This window comes from Oryzias latipes, chromosome 17, assembly GCF_002234675.1.
Source record: "Oryzias latipes chromosome 17, ASM223467v1".
Classification (NCBI taxonomy): Eukaryota; Metazoa; Chordata; class Actinopteri; order Beloniformes; family Adrianichthyidae; genus Oryzias; species Oryzias latipes.
The window spans coordinates 21,535,146-21,561,261 of NC_019875.2; the positions used below are offsets into that span (position 1 = coordinate 21,535,146).

At 39.9% G+C, this 26,116-nt stretch overlaps 3 protein-coding genes across 6 annotated transcripts; 2 read left to right on the forward strand and 1 right to left on the reverse strand.

The window, feature by feature from the left end:
* Positions 1–193: 193 nt before the first annotated feature.
* Positions 194–11,777, forward strand: ap2m1 (adaptor related protein complex 2 mu 1 subunit). 2 transcript variants are annotated; one of them, XM_011486655.1, is made up of 13 exons: positions 194–408; positions 2,719–2,840; positions 5,380–5,645; positions 5,850–5,932; positions 6,217–6,222; positions 6,374–6,509; positions 8,039–8,183; positions 8,419–8,436; positions 8,883–9,002; positions 9,103–9,238; positions 10,329–10,426; positions 10,602–10,713; positions 10,824–11,777. In XM_011486655.1, the coding sequence occupies exons 2-13, from the start codon at positions 2,767–2,769 to the stop codon at positions 10,956–10,958; spliced, it is 1,329 nt and encodes a 442-aa protein (XP_011484957.1). In that variant the 5' UTR covers positions 194–408; positions 2,719–2,766; the 3' UTR covers positions 10,959–11,777. The 2 variants fall into 2 exon arrangements, with proteins under 2 accessions (XP_011484957.1, XP_004079210.1); XM_004079162.3 differs by lacking the exon at positions 8,419–8,436 and having other exon boundaries at positions 10,824–11,123.
* A 94-nt stretch (positions 11,778–11,871) lies between these two features.
* On the reverse strand, positions 11,872–19,766 carry pcyt1a (phosphate cytidylyltransferase 1, choline, alpha). 3 transcript variants are annotated; one of them, XM_004079163.4, is made up of 9 exons: positions 19,421–19,766; positions 17,320–17,437; positions 17,010–17,106; positions 16,223–16,339; positions 14,967–15,118; positions 14,739–14,817; positions 14,308–14,450; positions 13,586–13,774; positions 11,872–13,455 (listed from the first exon to the last, which is right to left on the reverse strand). In XM_004079163.4, exons 2-9 carry the CDS (start codon positions 17,431–17,433, stop codon positions 13,252–13,254), a joined length of 1,095 nt encoding a protein of 364 aa, XP_004079211.1. In that variant the 5' UTR covers positions 17,434–17,437; positions 19,421–19,766; the 3' UTR covers positions 11,872–13,251. The 3 variants fall into 3 exon arrangements, with proteins under 3 accessions (XP_004079211.1, XP_011484955.1, XP_023821291.1); XM_011486653.3 differs by having other exon boundaries at positions 17,320–17,433; positions 19,421–19,758; XM_023965523.1 differs by lacking the exon at positions 19,421–19,766 and adding an exon at positions 18,613–18,644 and having other exon boundaries at positions 17,320–17,433.
* On the forward strand, positions 18,595–25,458 carry LOC101158054 (extensin-like). Its single transcript, XM_011486652.2, has 6 exons — positions 18,595–18,651; positions 23,021–23,118; positions 23,370–23,433; positions 23,513–23,557; positions 24,405–24,553; positions 24,627–25,458. Exons 2-6 carry the CDS (start codon positions 23,104–23,106, stop codon positions 25,296–25,298), a joined length of 945 nt encoding a protein of 314 aa, XP_011484954.1. The 5' UTR covers positions 18,595–18,651; positions 23,021–23,103; the 3' UTR covers positions 25,299–25,458.
* Positions 25,459–26,116: the final 658 nt, after the last annotated feature.

Here is a 26,116-nt window from a genome sequence, read left to right on the forward strand (position 1 = left end):
GCGATTATTGACCAACAATTGTTTTTGACTTAAAATGGTCGAAATCAAAGTAAAAAAATATCTTTGGGTCTTTTTGGTGCGATTGATTGGGAACATTCCTCAAGGCTTGGCCTATCGCTTTATTTTATAAACTAGTTTGAAAATACACATTTCTAACTACATTGGATGAACAGCTCGTGTAGTTTCTCAACTGCTAGGCAGGCCTGGGCGCGGTTAACACCCAGCCATCGTACTGGCCGCGCCTTTTCTTCCTGTCAGCGGAACAGGCGTGCGTAAGGACGGCGAGTCAGCTGACAGTTATCGGGGGACCGGGGCAGCGGGTGTGTGAGCAGAGATTCTGCTCTGCAGACGTTATATTTAAGACCAGGCGGGAAGGGAAAAACTCCTGGTGTTGGTGAGAGGACCAAGGTAAGTTGACAAATTTGTCGTTGTATCCGGAACGAAACGATTAGCTAGAACCCAGTGACTCGCGAAAAGCAGGTCAGCGCTTTCCCCTCTATGCTAACGTTAGCAGCTATTTGCCTAGCTAACGTCAAGCTAGCAGGAGTTAGCCACACGATAACAGAAATGAAGTAATTTCCATTTTGTGGAAACGCTGAAACTGCCGCGTGTGCATGAGATGTTTAAAACACATTTGTCGAACGAGCGACATTGATTGTTTTAACAAACACGTAACCGTTTTGTGTAGAAAACCTGTCAAGTCGCAGAATTGTAGTACTTGTGACCGGATATTCCGTTTGAAAATTCGCCATGCACGACGGTATTTCACTGGAAGCCATCGCCTGCTAACCCGCTATCGCTAGCTAAATTAGCTTAAATTAGCAGTCTGCTTTTACCGAAGAACAAACACTCGGCTGTGTTGCGTCCACGTAACTGTTTAAACAAAACGTTACTGGTAAACTTGGCCCTTGCTTTTCTACAAACATTTGAAATGTATGACTGTATGAAAATGGCCCCAGTGAGTGAGCAGACATCTTGACTTCGCCAGAAAAAAGAGGCGATTAAATCTCTTCAGGTTTTGTGCGGATGGTTAAGTCACGACTTAGCGGTGTTTAAGCGGAAAACATGCTGCTAATCCTGCAGCTAACGTGTCAAGTCTCCCATAGTGTCGGTTTTTCGATGTTTGGATTTTCTGCTCGAGGAATTTGAAATGTCCTTCATGGTTTCCAGAAGGTTCATTCTTATCATCAAGGAGAGAAAAAAGGAGGGACAGAGAGAAATTCCTGTCTCCAGCAGCCCTTAAGTTACTTTTTGTATTTTTTTAAACCTTAAACTGCTACTTCTGTTTTTTTTTTTTTTTTTTTTTTTTTTTTTTATCTAAATTAAATTGATGAGCATTTGTATTCGGCTAAGTGACACATCAAAGACCCACTCCAATTAAAATTGTGTTTTTAACATGTTCTTGACTTGTGGCACTTTTCTGATTATAGAGGACGTACATTAAGAAAATTGAGCTTAAAATTGTGTTTGAGTATTTCTATATTCAAATTGCTGTGAATCAGGAGCAGACGAAAAAACTCCATTGGAAAATGCTCATAGCAGGGAAGTAGGTGCTGCAATCATTGGGCCACAAGCTCTGTACTCCGCTACATTTTGATGCATCCACTTGCAGACTAATAGATCCATCCATGCATGTCTGCATTTTCCTCGCCTGAACTGATATCTGGCTCAACACTGGACAGCTGGACAGCTCCAAAAGTGCTCGCCGTTTTTATTGCTCCAATAATTGGGTTGGAGGTGTGAATAGCTGTAAGCTAGCGGGAGGGCATTAAAACAGATGGATAGAGGCAACTTGGAAACAAACTACCCATAACAGCTCCTAATCTTCTTCTTCTATCTAATATGTCACTGGAGGAAAAGAACTGCCGTTTCATTAGTATGGAGATCCATTGCCTCATCAAGTCAGCGTGTTGGATATGTGTGTGCATCTTTTTGCTTCCTTCGAGTCCGAATGGAAGAAGTGCAGCTGCAGGAATTAGTCAGCTGGCAAAAGGGAAACGAGGATGAGAGAGAAAAGAGGATGTGAGGGACAAATGTGTCTCTGTGTCACCAGCGGTGACTCCCTCACTTTCACTTCTCCTGGCTAATTTTTAATCCTCCATGTCAGTAGTTTTCAGGTAGATACTCAATATGACTATGGATGGAGGCTTAAAACCAACTTTATATTCAAAAAGGATGCATTTTTCTTGTAAAATTACAACTTTGCTCTCATAATTTTACGACTTTGTTCTTGTAAATGTTGATTTTTTTTTTTTGTTGTACTTAATTTTTATTTACTTGTATGGGGCCTTAATATTTTGTTGTAGATATGTACCCCAAAAAGGTACTAGATTTAAATACATGTTTGTATTTTTCAATCATGCATATGAAGATCCCAGCAAAAATGATCACAACAAAAAATGAGATCTTTAACACAAGGTGAATATGTATAAGAAGTAAAACACATTGTGTGGTATTATTCTTTACTACACCAACAATTTTTTCTTCCTTTTTTGATACACAAATCACATTTCTTCATTTAATTTTTATTTTGTATAAATTTAGTGCTTTGTAAAAAAAACTATATTTATAAACTCTGTTTTAAAGATTTTATTGATTCATTGAAGATTTTCCATAAATAAAATATATTCTGAGAGTTACACCTTTGTGAGGGGGGGGGGGGGGGGGGGAAGCTTGGGGACCACTGCCTTCATGTCGTTCCTTTCTGTTTTTTGCCAGGTGGTGTTTGGTTTCATCATGGCAAGGTGTGTTTGAGAGGCAGCCACAATGATTGGAGGACTGTTTATCTACAACCACAAGGGGGAGGTCCTGATCTCCCGTGTCTACCGAGATGACATAGGGTATGTTTGACACGAACTAACCTTCTGTAAGTCTCCTCAAGTTGTGGAAGACTTCAGTTCAATGGAACTATCTGGATCCTGCGTTGGAGGGCTAGCTGGAGTTGATCTCCTCGATGAGAGGATTATGTCACCACATCCAGCTAAAATCATGTCTGCTTGTGCAAGGAAGCTGAGTTAGACGTAAGCCTGGATTAAATCATCCGCTCATATAACATTGTTTAAGGGATTAGATGCTATTTATTTAACAATCTGAAGGCCTATGCAAATTGAATAAATGATTAGAGTTACAGATGCTCAGGCGCATTATCAAACCACACTCTCTGCTTTAGCTAGAGCTGTTCATCAAGAGTTGACTTTTGTTTTCAGTTCTAGAGGCAGGAAGAATTACAGAGAACCTAAATTGGATGGTTAAAAAATACTTGGATGACCCATAGCTAGTTTCTTATGTACAAAAAGTATTATTTATGGTCTTTTAAGTGTTGTTCTTTCAGATTTAAAACAATCAGCAGATTGTGCATGTCCATTGACTAAACCAGTGGTTGAGTTTTAGATGCAAGGCCTCATTCATGGCTAGGAAACTTGTTTCAATCAAAATGTCATAGTACTGTGAACCAGAACTTGCAGACTTGTTGACTTGGGGGTTTATGTTGTCTTAGCGGACTGTTCAGTCGACATACAGAAGAAGAATGGGCAAAAAGTTGCACAGCAGATTTACCATATGGGTCAATTTAAAGGCAAAATCAGAATTCAAAATTTTTTTTGTGCATTGGTATAGTTCTGAGGGAGGATGGCAAAAGCAAAGTGTGCATGCCTAATGCAGGTGTTCAGTAGGATTTCTTGCATCTGCACATGCGGCTCTTCAAATACATTTTCCAAACATAATAGAACACTTAAGAAAAGCGTACACTTCTTTCCACTTTTCTTCTCTTTGCCACAATTAGTTGTTTTTGCTTCATTTTCAGCCATTGTTGCATTCTTGATCATCCTCAGCAGCTTCTGTCTTCTCATACAGACACAATGCGTTTTGCTGAATAAAGCGGGAAAAGACGGAAACAAAAGAAACCCTGATGTAGCAGTTCTTGACTTTGCATAATCCGCTGGAAAACTAAAACGCTATGAACTTGAGGCATGTTTGCAGTAATGTTGATTGCCATTACCTTAGCCCACACACTGTACTAAAGGGGAATTCAATCTGTTGAGGTGTTGCACTGTAAACCCCAAGGATAAAGTGTAGTAAAATAATGCTAACCTTGTCCCCTAATGATTTACCTAGCCCCCCACTTCCCTAAAAAAACCCTCACCTTACTCATTCTGTCTACACAATGCACGAAAATGTCTCCTGTACATTTTTGTCTTCATCCTTCTCTCCTCTCTATTTTCTGTATCACCATTATCCTCCATCTGTCCATCACGGTCCTTGTAGGAATAGGTAAGAGCTACTGCAGCCTCTACAGCATGAACCCCACCTTTTAAAGGCTACAACTCGAGGATCTCATGAACCCCAAAGTGCATGCACATCTGTCCAACCATCAGGATTCCTGCTGATTCTTCTAAGCATGTCACCTGTCATGTTATCATCTAAAAAAAGAGAGATTTAAGGAATTCATACATAACCAGAACTGCCACTTCTAGCATGTCATTTGAGCATGGAAATTTTCCAGGCAAGTCATCTGAATTGTCATTTATTCATTTAATTTCTGTTTTTTAATTCAAAAGTAATGAGAGAGTTTGGATTAAATCACCCGGTTAAAGCTAGACCTTGGATTTAACTACAGCTGGACATAAATTTGCTGCCAGTTTGTGTTTTTTGTTCATTTGTGGTTAATAAAAACACCTCACACCCCAACCAGGTAAGGCAGCATCCTGAACTAACATGCCTCACACTCACTCCAACACGTCCACTTGTTTCCATGGAGTCTTCATGGACAGTTTTTTCAGCGTGTTAACATCTGTGAACCAACCCGGCCTGTTTCACACCGCAGTGTTTATAGGAACCGTGGTGCAACAACCATTAAGGGATCATACAGATCCTCTACATCATTTGTGATAATTGTATGTTTCTGGTTTTGGTAATGTCTGTTGTGAGTTGATGTGCACTCCAGAATATTCCCAGCAATTAGCAGTGTGGTTTGGTACTTTTGTCAGGACAAGCTCCATCCTGTCCACTGTATCCGTTTAAATTGAGGGCTGTTGAGCATTGTAGAGCGTTTTACCACAAAAGAACTAGATAAAAATCCTACTTGGATAATTATTGGTTTGAAACATTTTTTTTGTTTCCACAAAGTCCAGTTAATGTTTTTGCTGTGCTGTGAGTTTTTATTTGTTGGTTTGATCACAGTTTAGACATTAAAACGAAGTGTCTACCTCCTCATTCTCCCTCTGCATTTTATTCCTATTAAATATGTCCATGCTTTAGAGAATTTTTCTTTTTTTGCAAAAAATATTTTCACGTCAAACGATCCATTCTCATTTGTCACAAAACCTTAATCCGTTGACTCCATTCCTAAACTTTCTTTCTGCTCCTCTTCTTCTGTGGCAGACGTAACGCCGTGGACGCGTTCCGCGTGAACGTGATTCACGCCCGGCAGCAAGTGCGATCCCCAGTGACCAACATCGCCCGCACCAGCTTCTTCCACGTCAAACGCTCCAACATCTGGCTGGCGGCCGTCACCAAGCAGAATGTCAACGCTGCCATGGTGTTCGAGTTCCTCTACAAAATGTGTGACGTCATGACGGCCTACTTTGGCAAGATCAGCGAGGAGAACATCAAGAACAACTTTGTGCTCATCTATGAGCTGCTGGATGGTATGAAGTGACTGTTCAGTTTTAGACGGTTGTTGACACAAATACAAAAATCATGCTTTGACTGATCTCTGAGAGTTGGGACGTTAGCACCAATATTTTGCTTTGAAGTTTCTTTCTCGGAGCTGTTAGCTTTCATCATTTCATGATCTAGGGTTCTCTCTTGCCTATCTTATCTGTTGCTGATAGTTGTGTTTGTTTGTGCAGAGATTCTGGACTTTGGTTATCCCCAGAACTCTGAGACCGGGGCCCTAAAGACTTTCATCACCCAGCAGGGCATTAAGGGACAGGTACAACATCCACACTCTGACTGATCAAAAATAGGCTAAATGTATGCTGTCTATATGTGTAAAATTATACAGAATGCTAAAATAAATTCCTGTTAATCCTGTTATAAAGATGAATATGGGATGTCGGTAGAACGTTTCTTTACCATTCTGTGCTTAAAATAAAGAAAACACCTTTTCTTTTGGTTTATGTATTAAACTCACACCAAACAGTTGACATATGCTAAAAAATATATTTTCTTTTCCATGTCATTTCCTCTGTCTCCTGTGGTATTTGGACCCTTCAGCACCAGGTAATATAATGCTACACTCCTCAGATAGTGAAACAGGGTTATATTTTTCGATCTTTCTTTAGTGGGATCTCTTTTTCAAGGCCTTTTTTGTGTGGTTGAAATTCGGTCGTCCATATCCATCTGCATTATGGCTTTTCTTTCTGCCTTTCAGACAAAAGAGGAGCAGTCTCAGATCACCAGCCAGGTGACGGGACAGATTGGCTGGCGTCGTGAGGGCATCAAATATCGCCGCAATGAACTATTCCTGGATGTGCTGGAAAGTGTGAATCTGCTCATGTCTCCACAAGGTCAGTTAGTTTTCCCGTCAAACATGATCTAGGAAAACATTTGTGTTTAGTAAATGCATCAGACATGTCAAGTAGTTGCAAAGTCTTTCAAAGTATTACATGGACAAACTTCTATTTTTAAAACTTCCTGTTCATGCTTAAAGTTGAGGACTCCAATTTCTGTTTTGATCTTTTGAAACAATACTTGCTTATACAATTTTTTTCTATCGCTTGTTCAACTGTAGCATCGAAAGTTGTTAGATATGAATTCCATTGTTTTGAACATGTTCACAATTACTTTAAAAAAAAGTTGGTATTTTTGGTTGTAGTTGAACAAAAAGAGAAAAATGTCCTATTTGAGTATGACTTAAATAATGTACCTCTGAACATTAAGGACTTTTAGGTTAAATTGTCCCTAATAATCACTTTTTGTAACTTTTTAGAGGAAAATGTGTTTGTAATGATGGATTAGTGCTGCATATTTATAAAGTAAAGAAAATGCAGCTGATTTTTTTAGAGTATTATTCGGCTCTGATCGGTTTCCTAAATCCTTTGGGGGTTTTTGTGTGGGTTTTTTTTTTTTTTTTTGGGCATACTCCATGGGTGTGTCCAAATTTGAGGGCTGCATCCTTCAATGGCGGCCTTCCCGGGTGACGTTGGCCGGGTTCTGGATGTTAACGACTGTGAATTTGGACAAGTCTAGTCTTTAGATAATTCCAGCCGTTACATCATCGGCAAGTGTCCTGTCGCCTAGCAACCGTGGGTCCCGAACAGAGAGGAGTGGTGAAGCAGGCATGGAGCTCAAAAGTTTCCTGGCTTATTTGATCCAACTTTTAATCTTGTAATTGTAAGGTGTAATTATCTCCAACTCCAGGTCCCGCTTCACAGTCCAGCATTGTTGTCAGAAAATCTCCAGGTTCTGTCGCGATGCATCTTTGATGGTGGTCCTCAACAGCAGACTGGATGTTATCAAACTTTGTCTCAAGTCGTGTGATGGAGGCATTAAACTCCGCTGGAAGGGTTGCTCTGTGATCTTTTAGCGTAGCCACGACGGGCTCGTCGATGGTATCATCCTTTTTTGTTGTTCTGTTCGCCATCTTGTTGTGGTCGGGGGTTATTACAGACATTAAGACACAGTTATATGCACTTGTTTGAGTATAGCAAGTGAGAGAAAATTAGAAGGCAAATGTGATTTAGGCAGTAATCCAAACGCATCGGTTATTCCGTCATGGCGGCCATCCAGAACCCTCAATGCCGCAATGCATCTTGGGATATGGACAGCATAGAAGCATACACCAGACCAATCCTTGAAATTGGGGGGAAAAAGGCGGCCGTATTCGTTGGCCGCATTTGAAGGAGTCCTTGCATTTGGACAGCACTTGTCTTGGAGCTGTGACGTAAACATCCTACAAATGCAGCCCAGGAAGAACCCAGCCCTCGCATTTGGACACAGCCTATTTCCAAATTTCTAATTATTTTTTACATGAAGGGTTTCTGGTGTAGAAGTTTGGGTTAAAACTCGTCATGGCTGTCCCCCTCCCTGATTCCAGGCCAGGTCCTGAGCGCCCACGTGTCGGGTCGTGTTGTGATGAAGAGCTATCTGAGCGGAATGCCAGAGTGCAAATTTGGAATGAATGACAAGATTGTTATCGACAAGCAGGGCAAGGGAGGAGCGACTGACGATGCAGCGAAGAGGTGAGTGTTAAAACGGAGGCAGATGGCAACTCGACGATAACCAGACCCAATCTCCAAAAATACCAAGAATGTGAAAATTGAAAAACGGAATGTGCCCGTCCCTCTGTCCTGTACCCGTGTTGTCATCTTAGTCACTACAAACAAACAAGGCCTTACAGTTAATTTTCTCATTTTTGCCTGCCTTTGGATGCATCTCTCCTTTTCTTTTCCTTCTTTTCTATGTGCTGTACCTCAGTGATTTAGGGGGAGGAAGGTACTGTACTGACAAGTGTCCCCCCCCCGCCACCTTAACACACACCCCTCGTCTTGTCATAGCTTTCAGTAGTTTAACATTTCATGCACTGTGACCCTTCCACACAACTGGTGCAACCAACATTTGCCTTAGAAACTCCTCAGTGGACTGCCTGGTTTAGTAGATTGGTATGTTTATTAGCCCACACCCACCTGCTTGACCTATGACCTTAACACCTATCAGAAACTGTCATCTTTAGCTGCAGAATAGTGACATTAACTCAAAGTAGGCTCACATGTTTTGGTGTCAGGTGTTCCCTTTGCTCTCCTCATTTGTTGCTTTTGTCACTTCTTTACATTGAGGGAGGGGAGTCCTGGTATCTTTCTAAGACGATGCCTTGGGATGTTGAACCTGAAATACTCCATTAATCCTAAACTAGTTGACTTCTGCGTTTGTGTTTTCCTCAGTGGGAAGCAGTCGATTGCCATCGACGACTGCACCTTCCACCAGTGTGTGCGTCTGAGTAAATTTGATTCTGAGCGGAGCATTAGCTTCATCCCTCCTGATGGAGAGTATGAGCTCATGAGGTCAGTGGTTAGATCATCCATTTCAACTTTTGCACTTCCTTTTATGTTATTTGTTTGTTTTTTAAAAAGGGGAAGTTTACTCAGGATCATTCCTCTGCAGGTACCGTACTACTAAGGATATCATCCTGCCATTCCGAGTCATTCCTTTGGTCCGGGAGGTGGGTCGCACTAAACTGGAAGTCAAGGTGGTCATCAAGTCTAATTTCAAACCCTCTCTGCTGGCTCAGAAGATCGAGGTTAGTGGCCCTCCTGTCAAGCTACGTTCACATTGCAAAGAAAAGTATGTCTGAGTTTGGAACTTCAAAGTTTTTACAGCTGTTTTTTGGCTCTACGTACAAATGTGCGTTCGATGGTCCTGATGGGGCCGTGAGTTAAAGTTAAACCAGGTTGAACTTTGACCAATCAGGAACTCAGATTTGGTTGTGGCGTATGGATGGCGTCCCCCTGTAATTCACGGAGAGGCCAACTGTTTGAAAATTGATCATGAAAGAGGAATGAATAATTGCGGTCGCTATGAAAGAAAAAAGCCTGGAGCAAGATTATCATCGCTTTAATGTTTCAGACAATAGAAAAAGAAGAAGCCCCTTCCCACTTGTCCAGTGTGAACACCATGGTCTGAATGGGGGTTGTTGAATTCGTAAATGTCGTTTTCTAAAAGAGAAGCTGTATTTTTTTGTATTTCAAAAACAATCTCCTGCATTTTTATAAATCCATTTAGAAATGACATAAAAGAAACTGTTTATTAGTTTATCTGGATTAATGCCTTTGTTTCTTTTTATTTTAATAAATTTTGCTTATTGGTACTTTTAGTTTGGTATTATGTTTGTTTTATTTATTTATATTACTCATTACTCTATTTTATTACTTAATACTGTTTTAATCTGCTGCTTACACTTTGCTTTTTAGTTTTCTGTTTGTAAAATACTATACTGTAAAAGGTTTTTGGATTTGAATGTTCTAAATGGAAAAGATGCAGTGAAATTGTTAATTTTGTTAATTAAAAAAAAATAGGAAAATATTAGCTTTGCTTATGTGTCTGCAAAATATAGACGATGCTTTTGTTCTAGTGTGGAAGAAACTGAGTTGCCTTGGTTACGCAAATGTAAAAACTGCTAATTATATTAGAAAAAGCTACATTATTACCAGGAAGCATTGTATGTATACTATTGTTAATCTGATATTTAATGATAATCTGATGGAAGTGGTGTCGGTATAAACAAGCTCACTCTACAGCGCTAGTGGTTGGTTTATTTGAGTGTGATGAGACTGACCTTTGGATCTGGAGCAAATTCTGCCTGCAAAAACACAAAATTCTTCACTTCTCAGGTGCGAATCCCAACACCCCTCAACACCAGCGGAGTGCAGGTGATCTGCATGAAGGGAAAAGCCAAATACAAGGCCAGTGAGAACGCCATTGTTTGGAAGTGAGTACAAGGGGAAAAGAGCTTTATTACTTACACATTTTAGTTCAGTTTTAGCCTCACATCCACACTCATTTCTGGGTAAATCTTATATTTTAGTGTTATTTTACATAAAGCTTAGCTATTTTAACCCTGTATTACTTAAACACTCATCTGCGTTCTGATCTGTTGTCTCTAGGATCAAACGCATGGCTGGAATGAAGGAGTCTCAGATCAGCGCTGAGATCGAGCTGCTGCCCACCAATGATAAAAAGAAATGGGCCAGGCCTCCCATCTCTATGAACTTTGAGGTGAGGGCATTCAGCTCCATCTAAGCATCAGTTACTTGCTTGCTTTCCTCTTTGCCCACTAACCACCAGCCTGCTGTACTGCTTCACGCCAACTCCTCTCCTTTCTGCAGGTTCCTTTTGCTCCGTCTGGCCTGAAGGTCCGCTACTTGAAGGTGTTCGAGTCCAAGCTCAATTACAGTGACCACGATGTGATCAAATGGGTGCGGTACATCGGCCGCTCCGGCATCTATGAAACGCGCTGCTGAAGCTGGACACCACCAGGCGGCGATCTGACCACTTCCCTGTTAAGAATTTGTTTCCTTCTTTCTCCTCCTCCTCTTGTCTTCTTTTCTCCCTTCAGTCTCATCACTTCTCTCCTATCATCCCTCCTTAAATGGGTGTTGGCGACTGAATTTGCATCATAAATAAGAGAAAAAAATAAATATGGTATAATGCACAGATATATGCAAAATGTGAACCATTGTATCGTTTCTATCTAGTAGTGGTGAGTAAATTTGTGAACCAACTGGTGTCTGAAAGGAAAACCAAGCGTGTCAGAGGGAGGGGAGGACTGGGACTTGGAATGAGTGCTCTGTTGTTTAGTCAGTGTTGTTGCTCCACTTTCTACTCATTTTAGACATGACAGTTACAGTTGGTGAGATGGTTTCTTGATGTCATTTCTCTGTACATTTACTCAAAAACAATTGAATATCTGAACATTTTTCCCCCAGAATTTGAATACGAAAACTTTCAAAATAGTCTTCTTTTTTTGGGTGTAGTTTAAAAATGACTTAGATGTTTGTTTTTTGTATTATTCCTTTTCTGCGCTCTTTAATGCGTTGTCACAGAATTTCAGAGGCAAAAGTTGCTGTTGTCCCCGATGTGCTACTTAAGTCGTACCCCCCCACACACACACACGTTAAAGCACTAAGATGAACTTTGTCACACTAGTAGATGTGAAGATCAGTCCCTGGAGTGTTTGCAGTGACATGAGGTCTCCCCCGGTGTTTGCTTCGCCACCGTTAGCTTCTTCATGTTTGTAGCCCTGGTGACTGTTCTGTCCAATAAACTATGTAACCAAACCAGCTTTAGTGTGTTTTTGTTTTTTACTAATTCTAAATAGGTTCGTTACTGATTTCTTTGGCTTAAATTGCACATGAAGAATAAAAAGAACTGTAGTTTTGTCAAAGTGTTTATTTTTTTTGTTTTGTTTCCTCTACATCAAGAATGCAAGACAATATTCCAGACGGTAACATTTGGGTGCCAGCCTCTCAGGGCTGTTATTGGAGTCTGCACTTTAAGGACATGCTCGCACTGAAAACAGACTCAAAAGGAAAAAAGATTCCACGAGAATCAAAGCCAGGCTCTCCCAACGTTGCTTAGCACCAAATTCATGGCTGTTTCCAGACGACGTCAGACTGGATCCAAGTCCCTGACACTGAAACATCTGGCTCCTAACCCTTTGAAAGAGATCTTTGTAGCTTTGCTTTACAATAAAGAGACTTGTCCAAATTTGATCAAGAACATTGTTAGTCATGACAGTAAAGCATCAAATCCTTGGATCAGGTGACTTTAGCTACACATGCTTTTAAACTATGAGACCACACTGGAAATGAAGCCGAATTGCAGCAGCAATGTGATTCCTCTATGCTGACCATTCAAACCTGTTCTGAATATTATAGATCAGACGCTTTTTCATTGTTAAAAAAGCTCACTTAATCGTACAGTGCTGTTCTTTAATCGTGCACATTAATGTTTCTTTTATGGAAGCATAATCCTCACAGTTCAAATTTGAGCTTTTTTGTCTTGTGTTGATTTTTTTGCTTTAACCAAAGAAAAAAAAAACAAAAGGATACTAACTACAAAAAATAGTCATTTTGTGCATAATTTTAAAAACTTTTCACTTTTACGCCGCTAAAAAAGGCGTCTTGTTTGAAATTAAGTCTTTCAAAGACTGTCATTTAATAAAATTTAAAAGAATTAAACACAAAGATGCCAACAGCTGGAAATGCTCGACTCTGAGAGCTTGCACACAAACAATGCATGCAACAACAAAAGTCAACATTTCTGCTGTCAGGTGCGGATCCCATGTAATCTGGAGAGTTCAGAGTTTTTAAGAACATCTTAGCTAAAGGAAGAGCAAAGTATTAAGCGTCCCAACACCTGAGTGAGCTCGTTCAAACCCTTTCTTGCTCTGCAGTGTCCCATCCCCACCTCTATTAAAACTGCTGCAACAAAAGGCCGAGCGCCAGTCATGATGGGAACACCTGAGCTGGTGTTCCACCTGAAGAAGTTCCAAGACGGCAGTGAATAACTGCCTACAAAAAGTGGCAGACATACATGAACGCAACTTTTAAAGAACTTAAGTGACTAGTGGTAAGTGTTAACTTGACTTTTACAAGACACAAAAAAATGAATAAAATCTTTTTCTTTTTAAATTATGTGATCTAGAGAACCTGGTCGTTCCATTTGAACAAGACATGGTGCTAAAACTAAATGAACACCTTGATGAAAACCGGTTGTGACTGGGACCCCACAGACTGAGAAGTCAGGCGTTTCCTAACTCTCATCGTCCTCATCGTCGTCCTCGCTGACGAGGTATCCCCGGGCCCCGCTGTGGTGAGGCGGGGAGGCCTTGGAGAAGAAAGGAAGCCTGAATGTGGGAGAGGGCGAGCGCTCCTCGCGGGTGGGGCTGCTGCTGGGGCTCTGCCGGGGGCTGATGGCCTGCAGCATGCGGCCTTTTCCTTCTTTCAACATGTGCTTCTGATGAGGAGAGAAAAACAGCACTTTGAAAAACTTGATTCTTCCTTTTCAGCACAGGAAATAGAGTCACTATCAGACTTTTTCTTGTGCATGTTTGGCTGCAAAGTGCCATCAGAAAACCCCTCCTCACCAGAGCTCCTTCTGGGCCAAACATCTGCAAAAAGTTGCCGATGAACTCCCGGGATTTTTCCTCCCACTTCTGGATGAGGTCGATGCTTTTCTCTTCCACTTTCTGGACAAACTCTTTGCTCTTCTCCTCGACGTCTCGCACCTTCCTCTTCACCTTGTCCACGCGCTCTTGCAGGTGATACTTCTTCTCCTGTTAGGAAATTAGACAAAAACCGAAATAAATCGACATATTAGAAGAGTGTGAAGTGAACCACACAATCATTAAAAACAGGTTTAAAAATCAGAAATATTTCAAATGTCCTGATTTAAGAGTCCCTCTGATGAACGTCTTCTATAAATAAAAGCGTCCTTGAATCAAACGAGGTCACCTTTAATGCAGCGAAAGCTTTGTGGAAATTCTGTCGACATTTCAGGCAAATGTTGTGAAATGATGTCGAGAGATTGACTAAAAGAAAAGACTGTAATAATCCAGCCAAGGTCCAAGTGCAAAGAAATGAACAGTAATATAGTTATACTACAGCAGGAGGTCAAATTCCATCATAGTTTATATATTTTTTTTTATTATTGACTCGTGTCAAACTGTTTTAATTAAGAATAATCTAACAAAAATCTCTTATAGCTTACTGATTTCTCACAGTTGAAAATTCAAAGGAAGTAGACAGAAAAGCAGCCAAGAACAGAATCTGTGCCTAAAGTTTGTGTTTAGTTGGTGAGGTGGCGTACATTGATGAAGCTGACGTTGAGTTCTTTGGCCGTGTAGCCTCTCTGCAGGTTGCGCCTCACGTACACGTCATAGTCCCGAACGATGCGGGTGATGATGTCCGAGGTGGAGATGCCTTCTGTCCGCTGGGTGGGAGCGAACATACCTTTCAAAAACCCAATTTAAAACAATAATTAGTCTGCAGATTAGCAAACAGATCAAACCTGTCTGTCATATGTTCCCTGCAGTGACATAAACAAAGTTCAGGCAAGTTCTGAAAAGAAGATTTTTCATCTGAAGTCCAAATTGCAGACTAAATTTTATAAGAAGTTCATATTTATTTAGTAGTAAATGCCTTAAACTTTAGTTGAACATAGAGTCATTTTTGATCCATGTCCAACTATTTTAGCTTCCAACAGATAAAATCCCGTCTTCCTTTTAATGTGCTGCTCACCTGCATCTTTAATGTGCTTGTATACGTCGTCACTTCCTGCCGATGAGTATGGGATGTCGTCATGGGCCACAAAGTCGATCTAGAGAAGTGAAATCAACACACTAAATGCTCATTTCCGTTCCATGTCCCACTAATCACCGGATCAGGGATGGTGGCAACTCCCTTCCCACATGAATCTTTCAATGGGAAAAAAAAAAAGTCTCTTTTTCTGTTTTGACTGCCACTTACTCTGTGTTTTGCTAGAAACTCTGGCGTTAGCGTCCATGGAGCATTCCGCACCACCTCGTCCACGTAGCGGCAGTGTGTGATGGCGTCATAGCGTTCGTCTTCGTTCATCACGGTGAAGCCCTTGTATTTGTGGGTGAGGTCATCGCTGCACACTTCAAATCACATGAAAGGATTATTTCTGAAATCTATACACATTCATTGTAAAACTGAAAGACACAAAACAACACACAACAAACCGAGTGTATACATAGAAATGACAAGACTTTATCATTCCAATGAAACAGCTATTGAGACTAAGGCTGAATTTCACCAATAATTTCCAGAATCGATTCAATTTACCAGAGCCTTTTGATTCTGTTGATCCAATTGATTTGATTTAATTCAGTTCAATTCCCTTTTGAATTTACACAGCTCACACATTTAGACACCTTTGTATAGAAATACATTACTAATCAATATATGTTTTGAGGATATTCATATTAATCTGGTATAGTTCTCATACTGTAAAATGTATTAGTGAAATAATAAACCAGAGTCACATGGTTTCTCAAACAGAGAAGCTCCAACAAAAACGTGCCATCAGTAACATCGTACAGGCTCTAAACCGGCTCAAAATAAATGTTCTGCCTCTCCCTGGAGGCTGTTTCAGTTTGGCCACTAGGTGGAGCTAGTGCTATAACATTTCACTTTATTCTAGAAGATTTGAGCAGAAAATGGTGCTTTAGACCACAAATTATTACTTTTAAAAAGATTTTGGGGAAAATTCATGCCTGTGAATATTGAATATGCAAAGTCAGCAACGTATGTTTAGGCCTTGTGCTATCTTAGATGACCCCACCCTTCCATTGACGTGTTCCCCCTACCATGACAAAGGTGGATAAAGGTGGAAAGATTTCATGTAATCCATGGACACCAGTGAAGATCACAAATCATTGAAGAAAAAAGGTTCAGAGCACTGTCTAGTGGGTCTAGATGACCCAACTCCCAATGTTGAAGTGCCTAGGATAGCACAAGGGTTAGGTCGACCAAGCGTTAGCATTAGTCATCCTACAGGAAATTCCATTCTACACTAGCACCAAGCTAGTCCACTTTGCATTAGGTCACCGGAAAAGGAAAGGCAGAAAAGATCGATCTCTATTTCTATGGATTTGTTATTGATCTATTAAGCTTGGATCGATTCCGATCAATTTATCGATTTGATCAACCCAACCCTAATTAGGACACGCACAATACTACACAAAGACTTTCATTCTTACCTCCAACAATCAGATGCGTGTTTGGAAAGAGGCGTTTAGCCTGCATGAGCGCTCTGGCGTGACCCGAGTGGAAAACATCAAAGATGCCGTCTGCGTAGACACGAACGGGTCTGTCAGCTGCACGGAGACAAGATGAGATACGGACGCCATGACTACAGATGACAGGCACAGAAACGAGTCCACACAACGCTGGGAAAACCATCGATTCTGAATAACACTGTTCTCATCGGTTTAGTAGATTCAACCAAAGGTTTTGGCCATCTTTGAAATGTCTTAAATAACACTTTAAAGAACAAATGTTTGGAAAAGCAATCAGAAAAACCAAATGAATTGAGAGAGAAAGAAAGAGATATAAACAAACCATATCAACCAAGCAATAAGCATGAGAGTGGAGAGTTGATGATTTGGGCTCAGTTTGTAGAACTTCATTACCTACATCTCTAATTCTTTATACCCTTCTGTGGTGAAATGTGAGTATTTATCATTTAAACCTTAAAGGAAAATTTTTTTAATAGTTTTTTCTATTTCTATTTTCTAACCAGTGTATAACTTGATATCTGAAATGGGCTTAATAGATCTGTGTTTTGTCGTTTTTTTACTTTTACTGGACATCAAATCAAAATTCATTTGAGTAATATGTCCTGTAACAAACCTTAAATCAGAAGCCGGTTCATTTTCGACAAGAACAAACTGCTTGACGGTTAAAAAGATAAACAAATGTCACATCATACAAAATCAAATCCCTCAGAGACAAGCAGCAGATGAGGAAGAGGAAGTTTAAACTCACGAGGTGTTCCCCTCTTTGCCTCCTCCATGGTGACTCTCTTATAGGGTTTCCCATCGGGCTTGATTTCATCTGCGAAAGGCGCTGGGTTTCTTAATCCCTACAGAACCGAACGCAGCAGAATGAGAGGACACCCCCGGCAAATGAAATATTGATTCACACAACATAAGGCTGCGACAGAACACATCTGATCTAGTCATCGTCTGGCCTAAAACGAAAACCCCAACCCTTTTCTTCTTTGATCCGTTTGAATTTTTAGAGAGCCGTGTGGACCCTACGGGACAGCAACGCTGCCCCGTGACGGCTGACTCACCACAGTGCATCTGGGGATTTTCCCTGGTCTTTCTCCTTCATCGGTCTCTCCATTGGAGTCCTCTTTTTTTCTCTTCCTGGACAGCAGCAGGTCACAGGAGCTTTGGGCCTCCATCTGTCTGGAAAGTAAGACCAAATGCCTCTAAACTGTGAAATGTACTGGTTTCCTAAGACTTGGACCGTGATGTAACAGACTCACAGACGTTGCGTTACAGTGTCGTGTGTCAATGTTTCCAAAATGCAGGTCTGTTACTTAATCGGCTGACTGTAAATCCCAACAGCTGTGGGGTTATAAAGTTGACATGCCGTAGTTTTACCTTTGACCGACTCACAGAAGCTGCACACTACATGAGCCCGAGCTGGAATCCCGGCCAAGCTGGAGATTGCAACACTTTTCTGTAAAACTCACAGCCCTTCCTTAGTATTTGATGGTTTTGGAAATGAATAAATGTCGATAAATGGCCACATAAGACCCAGACCTGCTCCACAGTCAAAAGGTGCATACATTTATGAAAGCTGAGTGACTTTCACTACTTGTCTCATTATTTCAAATCATTTTAGTTTATTGACACTTCTAAATAAATCCGATCATCCACTTCTCATAACCCGCTATATCCCCCTCGGGGTCACAGGGTCACCAGGGTCAGTTCCAGCTACTGTTGGGGGAAGGCGGGGCATACCCTGGGCAGGTCCCCAGTCTGTTACAGGGCACACAATCACTTACACACACATGCACACCTAGGGACACTTTAGAATAACAAATTAACCTTTGAAAGTATGTTTTTGGACTGTGGGAGGAAGCCGGAAAGAAAAGCCACACATACACAGGGATAACATGCAAATTCCACACAAAAAAGGCCAGTGCCTTCTCACTGAGAGGCGAGAACACTAAAGAAAATAGTTCATCAAACTGCCTACCAATCGTAAATTTGCATATTTTATATTTTTAAAGCTGCCATCCAATCTTCATTATTCTAAACGCGTTTAGGATTTTTGTGCTTCCTCTAACACACCCATCCTGTCTGTAAGTGCACTGTAAAACAAAAGTGACTGCTAGAATCCAGTCCAAGCCATCTGCAGATACAGGCTGTGCCTCATTCCACACATTCCACCACACCACCAACAAATAAAGCTCATTAAAGTGAGTTAAATAGTGGCCTGTGTGTCGGTGGCATCTTCAGCTCAATGGGTTATCAGTGTGAGACAGCACGATGAAAACAAGGGCACGGCTGCACACTGTCCTGCTGGGGACGGCAACCTTATCCGACATTGGGCATTTGCACAAGCAATCCACCTCTTTCTTTTGGCAGCTGCTGGTGGCTGGGACTAGAAGGTACAGCAGGGCTTTAGCGACAGGAATGATTTACAGCAACAGCACATGTCATCGCTGAAAAGAGCTGCTATAATAAGAAAGCAACAAAAAAGACAGAGCCAAGGCTTGTCTGACTAAAAGCACCGGAATAGGAGTGGGAAAAAAATGACAAGTAACACATTTTTTGATCAATAATGCATTACCTTTTCACTATTATTCACTCTTTAGCTAATGTATTCATTGTGTCATAAAGTTTACATTTATGTAGCCTAAGATTTTCACTTTACAGTTGACATTATGAAGTTACTAAATACAGATTATTACTTTATACACAAGAATTAAATGTGTATATTGTAAATCAAAACCAAACAATTGAAATAAATTATCAGACAATTGATTTTCAGTTCTGTAGATGTTTCTACAGTTACATAATTAGCTGGGTATTCCGTTTATGGGCGTTTTGGGTTTCTTTCCTGGCCTCCCAACAGTTTCAGCCACAACCTTCATCTACATTTCACAAAGATAGCCTGTTTAACAGCACAAAAAGTAAATATCTCTACAAAGTAGCCAACATCCGTCACTAAACTTAGGTTTATATGTCAGATTCAAACAGAGAGAAGTCGCTGTAACAGCTGACGGGAGTAGCTAAACTGGTGACACTAGTTGATCAGCTCAGCACTTTCAATTCCCGGCTTATGAACGATCAGGAGCGCAACAAAACCACCAAGACGCTAACAAATATCCGGCGCGTAGGAGGCTAGAAGTAGATATTCAGTTTAATTTTGCGTACCGTTTTGTCTTCTGTCCGGGACTCTGCTCTGGAGTGGTGGGCGGATTCCAACACTCGTCCTGTCAGCAGACTAAGCTAGTACTGCTAAGTAGGCTTGGATGCTAGCTGGCTGTGAAGTTAAGGCGGCTTGTTAGCTAATTTTAGCCGTTAGCAATCTGTTCATCTACCATGACTATAACGGAATGCAGAAACAACTTCCAGAACATTAGCGCCAAAATATTTTTACCATCGATAGCACAGATAAAAATGTGAATATAACGTAAAACGAAACGATGTATTTGCAGCGACAGATGGTACTACAATGCTGACAGGTCAAAAAATTGGGAACTACAGAACTTCATAACAGGATATGACGTAGGATGCGAATGAACCGTTAGACTGCCATCTAGTGGATATCTATCTATCTATCTATCTATCTATCTATCTATCTATCTATCTATCTATCTATCTATCTATCTATCTATCTATCTATCTATCTATCTATCTATCTATCTATCTATCTATCTATCTATCTATCTATCTATCTATCTATCTATATAGATATACATATATGTAGATAGATACATATATGTATATCTATATAGATAGATAGATGATAAAGATATATCTATATCGATAGATAGATAGATAGATAGATAGATAGATAGATAGATAGATAGATAGATAGATAGATAGATAGATAGATAGATATGTAAAACGCCTCTAAAAGCAAGTTATGTAGTGAATTTTACAGTAGTACAGATCTCCGGCTTCCTCCCACCATCCAAAAACATGCATTATAGGTTAAACAGAAATTCTAAATTGTCCATAGGTGTGAGTGTGAGAGTAAATGGGTGTGCGACAGACTGGTGACCTGTCCAGGGCGCCCCTTGCCTGAGCCCACAAGCCCATAGGTCATAGGCAAGGCCATAGCCTATAGGCACTGGCAACCCTGTGACCCCGAAAGGCACTAAACGGAATAGAAAATGAATGACGACTGAATGTTCAACAAAAATTTCATAAAAAATTCAAAGCAATTATAAATTATAATAAATACTTATCAGGGACTCAACTATGTATTTTTTTCTTTTGCACAACTGATTCTTTTCAGTGTATTCATCCGTTTCTTGTCATTCTTTAAAGATCCTGTATGTAAAAATTTAAGTCAACTTGTTCAACTTCACCTGAAGCCCTTTTTGAACTTTGTATATCAACATTCTTTGTTAACTTTTATTTTATCAGTTTGAAGTAAAATAAATAGACGTAAATATTTTAGTTGAAAAGAGTAGAAAATAACTTTTTTTGCTGTTACCATTTATTACTGATGGTTTAGCAGCACATTTTAACTGTGTTTTGATGTGCAAATTTATCTGATGAGATTCCAGTAGCATGTCAACCACAGATTAAAAAAAGAATAAATGTTGCTTTACAAAAAATTCTAAAACATTACTATTTTTGATATTTGCCAGAACTCCACAGTGGTTTGCCAGTGCAAACCGGTGCTCGCGCTCCGTCACGCGATGCAGGAAGAGAGGGGGGACAGCGCGTGTGAGTGTGTAGAGCGCATACACGCGCAGTGAGTTTTGGAGTTGAGGAAAAAGTAATCAATAAAGTTCTTCTTGAAGAACTGAGACTGGTTCTTTGGTTTAACCTGCTCTGGAGGCTCTGAGGGTTCGAACGCGGAAGTGAACCCCGAAGGAAGATCAGCCTCACCGTTATATTCTGTTCTGCATCCAGCTTTAAATGTCTGCGCACACAGAGGCAGCAGGGAGGGGAGGGGGTGTGGGCCGGTTTAGGTGATCAGAGCGACTTGCCGCCTGCTGTGATGCTACCACACTTTATAGTGGCTAGTGGGGTGGCCACTGGCCAGGGGTGGCACCACTGCATAGTACATCCATTTACAGCAAACAATAAAATATTGACTTAAGTAAAAATTTTGTTATTGCAGTTCTTTCTATTTTAATGCTTGAATTGCACAATAGCTTAATGGCAAATTGGAAACTTTAAACAAATTCTAAATCCTGAATTCAGGTGACATTAATGAAATGATTTTGTCTCATTTATATGGCTGGCTTTTTTGTGTTGTTGCTTTTTTAAAAATATTTTGTCCTTTTTAGAATTAAAAAGCCAGTGAAACTGTGATTATCAAGAGCAAAATGTACCAGAAAATGAATCAATATGTTGATTGCCAGGTAACTGGCATTAAAACTTTTTAGATCAGAGGAAATCTGAGATGTCTTAATAATGCATCCATGTTTTATTGTCTGTTTGATTGTGACTTTGTGAAGGTTTTTATCCATTATAAAATGTTTGAACTATAATGTCTAACATTGTTTTTTTTGGGGGAAAACCAGAATCACTGTTAGGTTTGAGATGTGCTTTCCTTAATCTCTGTTCTCATTTATGGACCCAGTATTTAACCAGTCATTCTCCTTTAAAAAAAACAAGAAATAAAAAAAAAAAAAAACCTAAAATAAATAAATAAATAAACTAACCTTTTTATTCAAAGCTATAAGAAAATGTGAGGATTTTAAACGTATGGTATTTTTTCCCTCTCAGATCACGCCTTCTCACTGATTTATTGTGTCCGACTATTTTGTTATGTGTCCAGGTCAGATAAATATGTGTAGTTTGGAGGTAACGGATGGCTTTACCCCTCCATTTTTGTCATGCACTCAGAAAAATTACAGTACCGTGGTTACCATTAGCCACCTGGCCGAACTCCTCAGACTCTCTGTCTCCTTCTGGCAGTCTTTGATTGCAGTGGTAGCTGCTGATTTAAGGGATAGAATTACTTCAGGTGATGAAATGACAAACGGGCGACTGACAGGCATAAATAATAATACAATTCAGTACCCTAAAGGACAAAATGAATTGAAAAAAAGGTTTGATCCATTTTAGTTAGAATAGTATGACCTTATGTACCATTGCTGGTGATTCTTAATTGAACTTTTGTAGCTTCACAACCCATTAAATCGTCAGTTTCTCATGCTTTTTTTCTGTTAATCTACAAGGACGGTTCAATGTGTAAACTAACAGATATTTGTGAATTAATAAAAGTTCAAATGTTTTCTTGAAAAAACAAAATGGTGAAGGTTTAGTCAGTTTAGCTAGCTCATAAATCCTGCATGTGTCTGGCTTAAAGACTGGCTGACATGACTTCTCTGTTTTTTGACTGGAGTTGAAAGGAGCAATCCAGCTGTTGGAAGCAGAGGCCTAATTGTTAGCTGTCAGGAAGCAGTCGGCAAAGACGTGACACGTTTCACCTGGTGGAGGTGGTTTGTTCTGTGGAAAAAGAACAAACGTGTTTTGCAGGACAAACCTTTTTATAATTCCTTTTCTTTTATTTCAAAGCAAAAAAAAGAAAAAGAAAATGGGATTAATTAAGCTCATATATAAGTGGAGGTCCACAAATAAAAGTTTGGCCTTATCTACATTTTTTACAGTTAGTTAAAACATACATAAGATATAAAGGAAAAGCTCAGACTACTCCAGGGGGTGTCCCCTATTGTTACAGCGCTGCTTCACATGGCTTAATAAGGTCTCACATTTTGTTTGAAGCTGATCTTCAACTGCTGCTTTATAGTTGATATACTGATGAAGCGGTCCACGTGTTTACAGGAAATGCAGGCTGGGTGGAGTCCAGCCTTCTGTGATCTCAGCTGTACTTATGGATGAGCAGCTGAGCTGCAGGAGAAACCAGGATGCAGCAGCAGCAGGTAGGCATACAGGTCCTCTATTTCAGTGTGTGTTCAGTTAAAAGTTGAAGATATCAGAAAAACAATCTTTTCTGTGAGTTGTTAAAAAAATCCAAAAATACCTTCGCTAGTGGAGAATTTTAAATGCAAAACAAACTGTGCGTTCAGCAAGATGAAAGATGATAGAGTTTAAGTTATTGGGGTTTTTTGTGTCTTGATTAGTTTACAAATAGTTCCAACTAAATTCAAGATTTTTTTTAATTTTATTACAGAGATCAAGGATGGCTTCTCAGGTCTCTGTGTTGAGTTTTTTCTGTTGCCTGCTGTTAATGCCAGGTTTGTTTGAGTAAAATGCATAAAACATCCAGTTATGGTTTAAAACTTTTTTGTCTCAAATCCTGTTTGCCTCCCACAGGTTTGCTGGAATCAACCTCTCTGATGAAAGTCAAACACTCTGCAGGTACCGAATCACCTTCTGGCTCAGATTGGTCGATGATTTAAGCACGACTTTAAAAAATTAACCGCGTGATGATATTTCTAGGTGGAGCTGAAATTAAAAGGCAACAAAAATCAAATCTCGGGAGTGAAAATTTATGGCAAATTAAACTGGAAGTCACAAATGAATTTAAAAAAAAATTAAAAATTACAGAAAATGAAAGACATATTAAACGACAAGACACTAAAGATTTTACACTATTCTTTTAAGCTTCCATAGCGGAGATATTGTGCTAAAGTCTGAGAAATGCAAGATTTGTGTTTAATGGCTTTACCTTTTGCAGAAAATGAAATGGAAGAATAATTAAAAGAAAACAATAAATAGAACAAAAGACATTTATTTCTAAAATGAATGTTAAAAAATGTCTTCTCTAATAGAAAATGTTTTTACAACCTATGTTTAAACCTTATCAAAAAACGAAGCTATTCAACATATAGATGACATTTGAAGCATTTAGAATTTAAAACGTGAAGAAATCTTTGAAGGGTCTAAATTTGTAACAAAACTCCTTCTTTCTCCCAAATTTCATTTTTAAATTGTTTCTCTTTGTTTTCTGTTCTTATCTTTTTCTTTATTTCTTCATTCTTTTGACCAAATCAATTTTTTTAAATAAGAAAAACAATGTATTTAAAAAACTTTGGTAATGCCTTTGGCGAAGATGATAATTCAGATCTTTGTGCTCAACATTCTTTTTTCGAAGTGATAGAAGAATGATTTAATTTAGGTGTTTTAAAAAATAAATCTAAAAGGTTTGATACCAGAGATAAATATAGGTATCATATCATATTGTTGCGTCCTTTTTCTTTCCAAGGACCCTCACTGAGGATCAATTCTGCTGCAGCAAATGATTTCTTGACCAATTCTCGACCAAAAAGGAACATTGATCCAAAGTGGTACAGAGCCAACCCTGATTTCCAGTCTTACTACCGCTACTACAACAGCATTGGGCACATTGAAGGAGTGAGGAAACGTCCATCTAACAGCCCAAATCCTTTTTTTTTCTATCTCTAACACGTGTCTGTTTCTCTGTCAGCTCTATGAGATCGACAGGATCAGGATGTTGTATCAGCAGATGCGGAACTTGGAGTTGACCTATGGCCCAGATGCCTCCAAATACCAAAATGCCTTAGGTTTCCTAACTAGCACTGTGGGACCTCCAACAACAACTCAGCCTCCTCCACCTCCCACCACACCTGCCCCAACACCAGATCCTCTGGAGAACGCCCAAAGGATCTACCTGTGCAACCCCAAGGACCCGCTGTGCAAACCCCAGATCGTGTACCTGCCGACGGGAGCTGTGCCTGTTCTCTGCGACCCAAGACTCAATCCCGCCTGCGCGCCCAAAACAGAGGAGGAGATGAAGGCTGCGTCGGTGTCCCGGCCATCTACAGCCACTCCTGCTCCTGCAAAGTCAGAGCCAGCTGTCCCTCCCGCTGACGGAGCCAAAGGCATGGAGTACGACTGTGACCCGTACTGGGATCCCGACTGCCTCGTCGACCACCCTCCCCGACCCGTCCAGGAGGCATCCACGCCAGCAGAACCTGCCGAAGAACCAGAGGTTAAAGAGGAAGAAGCAAAAGCGGAACAGAGCGCTCCTGCAGCTCCAGCAGGGGTGAAGAAATCCCTCTACCCCCATTACGACCCCTATGATTTCAAACGTGACCTGTATGACCCCTTTCGTTATGCTCAGCCAGATCCACAGTGAATCCAACCAAAAGGGTCCAACACTAATGGCATTCGTGCAAATGATCATTTTCTAGATTATGGACAGAAGCAGGTTCTTTATATTTTTCATATGACAAACCACACAGTGAGTCATGTATGGACATACAACCAATGAAAGTAAATGTATCAATAAAACAACAACAAAATGAACAAAATGATACAAAAGTCTGTTACTGAGTTTGTAATTTTTTTTCTAATTTGTTATTAAATGAAATCTACAAATTTAGAAAAAATAGAAAAAAACACCCCACTCATTTTGTTTTTCGATAATTTTAAAAGCATTATTTAATAAATGTAAAACCAATGAAGTTTAAACAGCCAATTTAGCATTTATACAGTCAGTTGTAATGAAGCACATGCAGACAGATTACCAATTATCAATCATTTTCCAACAAATTTTGATTCATCTCGCATTTCTCCTTTTGCTTTTATTGTTAGGTTTTTGCATTGATCCCCCTTTTTCCTCTTTTGCGGTTGTGCTTAAATTTGTCAGTTTTAAGTGGAATATCGACCGTCTAAATTTGATCAGTCACTTGTGCTTTAAAACATTTAAGTAGATCTCCTTGTTCATGTTCGGCCCTTTCAAAGCAGCTGACAGGAGTTTTCTCACTGGTAAATTTCTAATTTTATTAAATGTGTAAGGCCATTTGAGTTCAATTGATTTCAAAACATTAGCAGAATTAACACATTTTAATTGATTTATAATGACAACAAGACTGAACATCCCAGGGGATTCAACATATTGCTTTTGAAAAGTAAACTTAATATAAAAGATTATTAAAAAGTTAAAAAAGAATC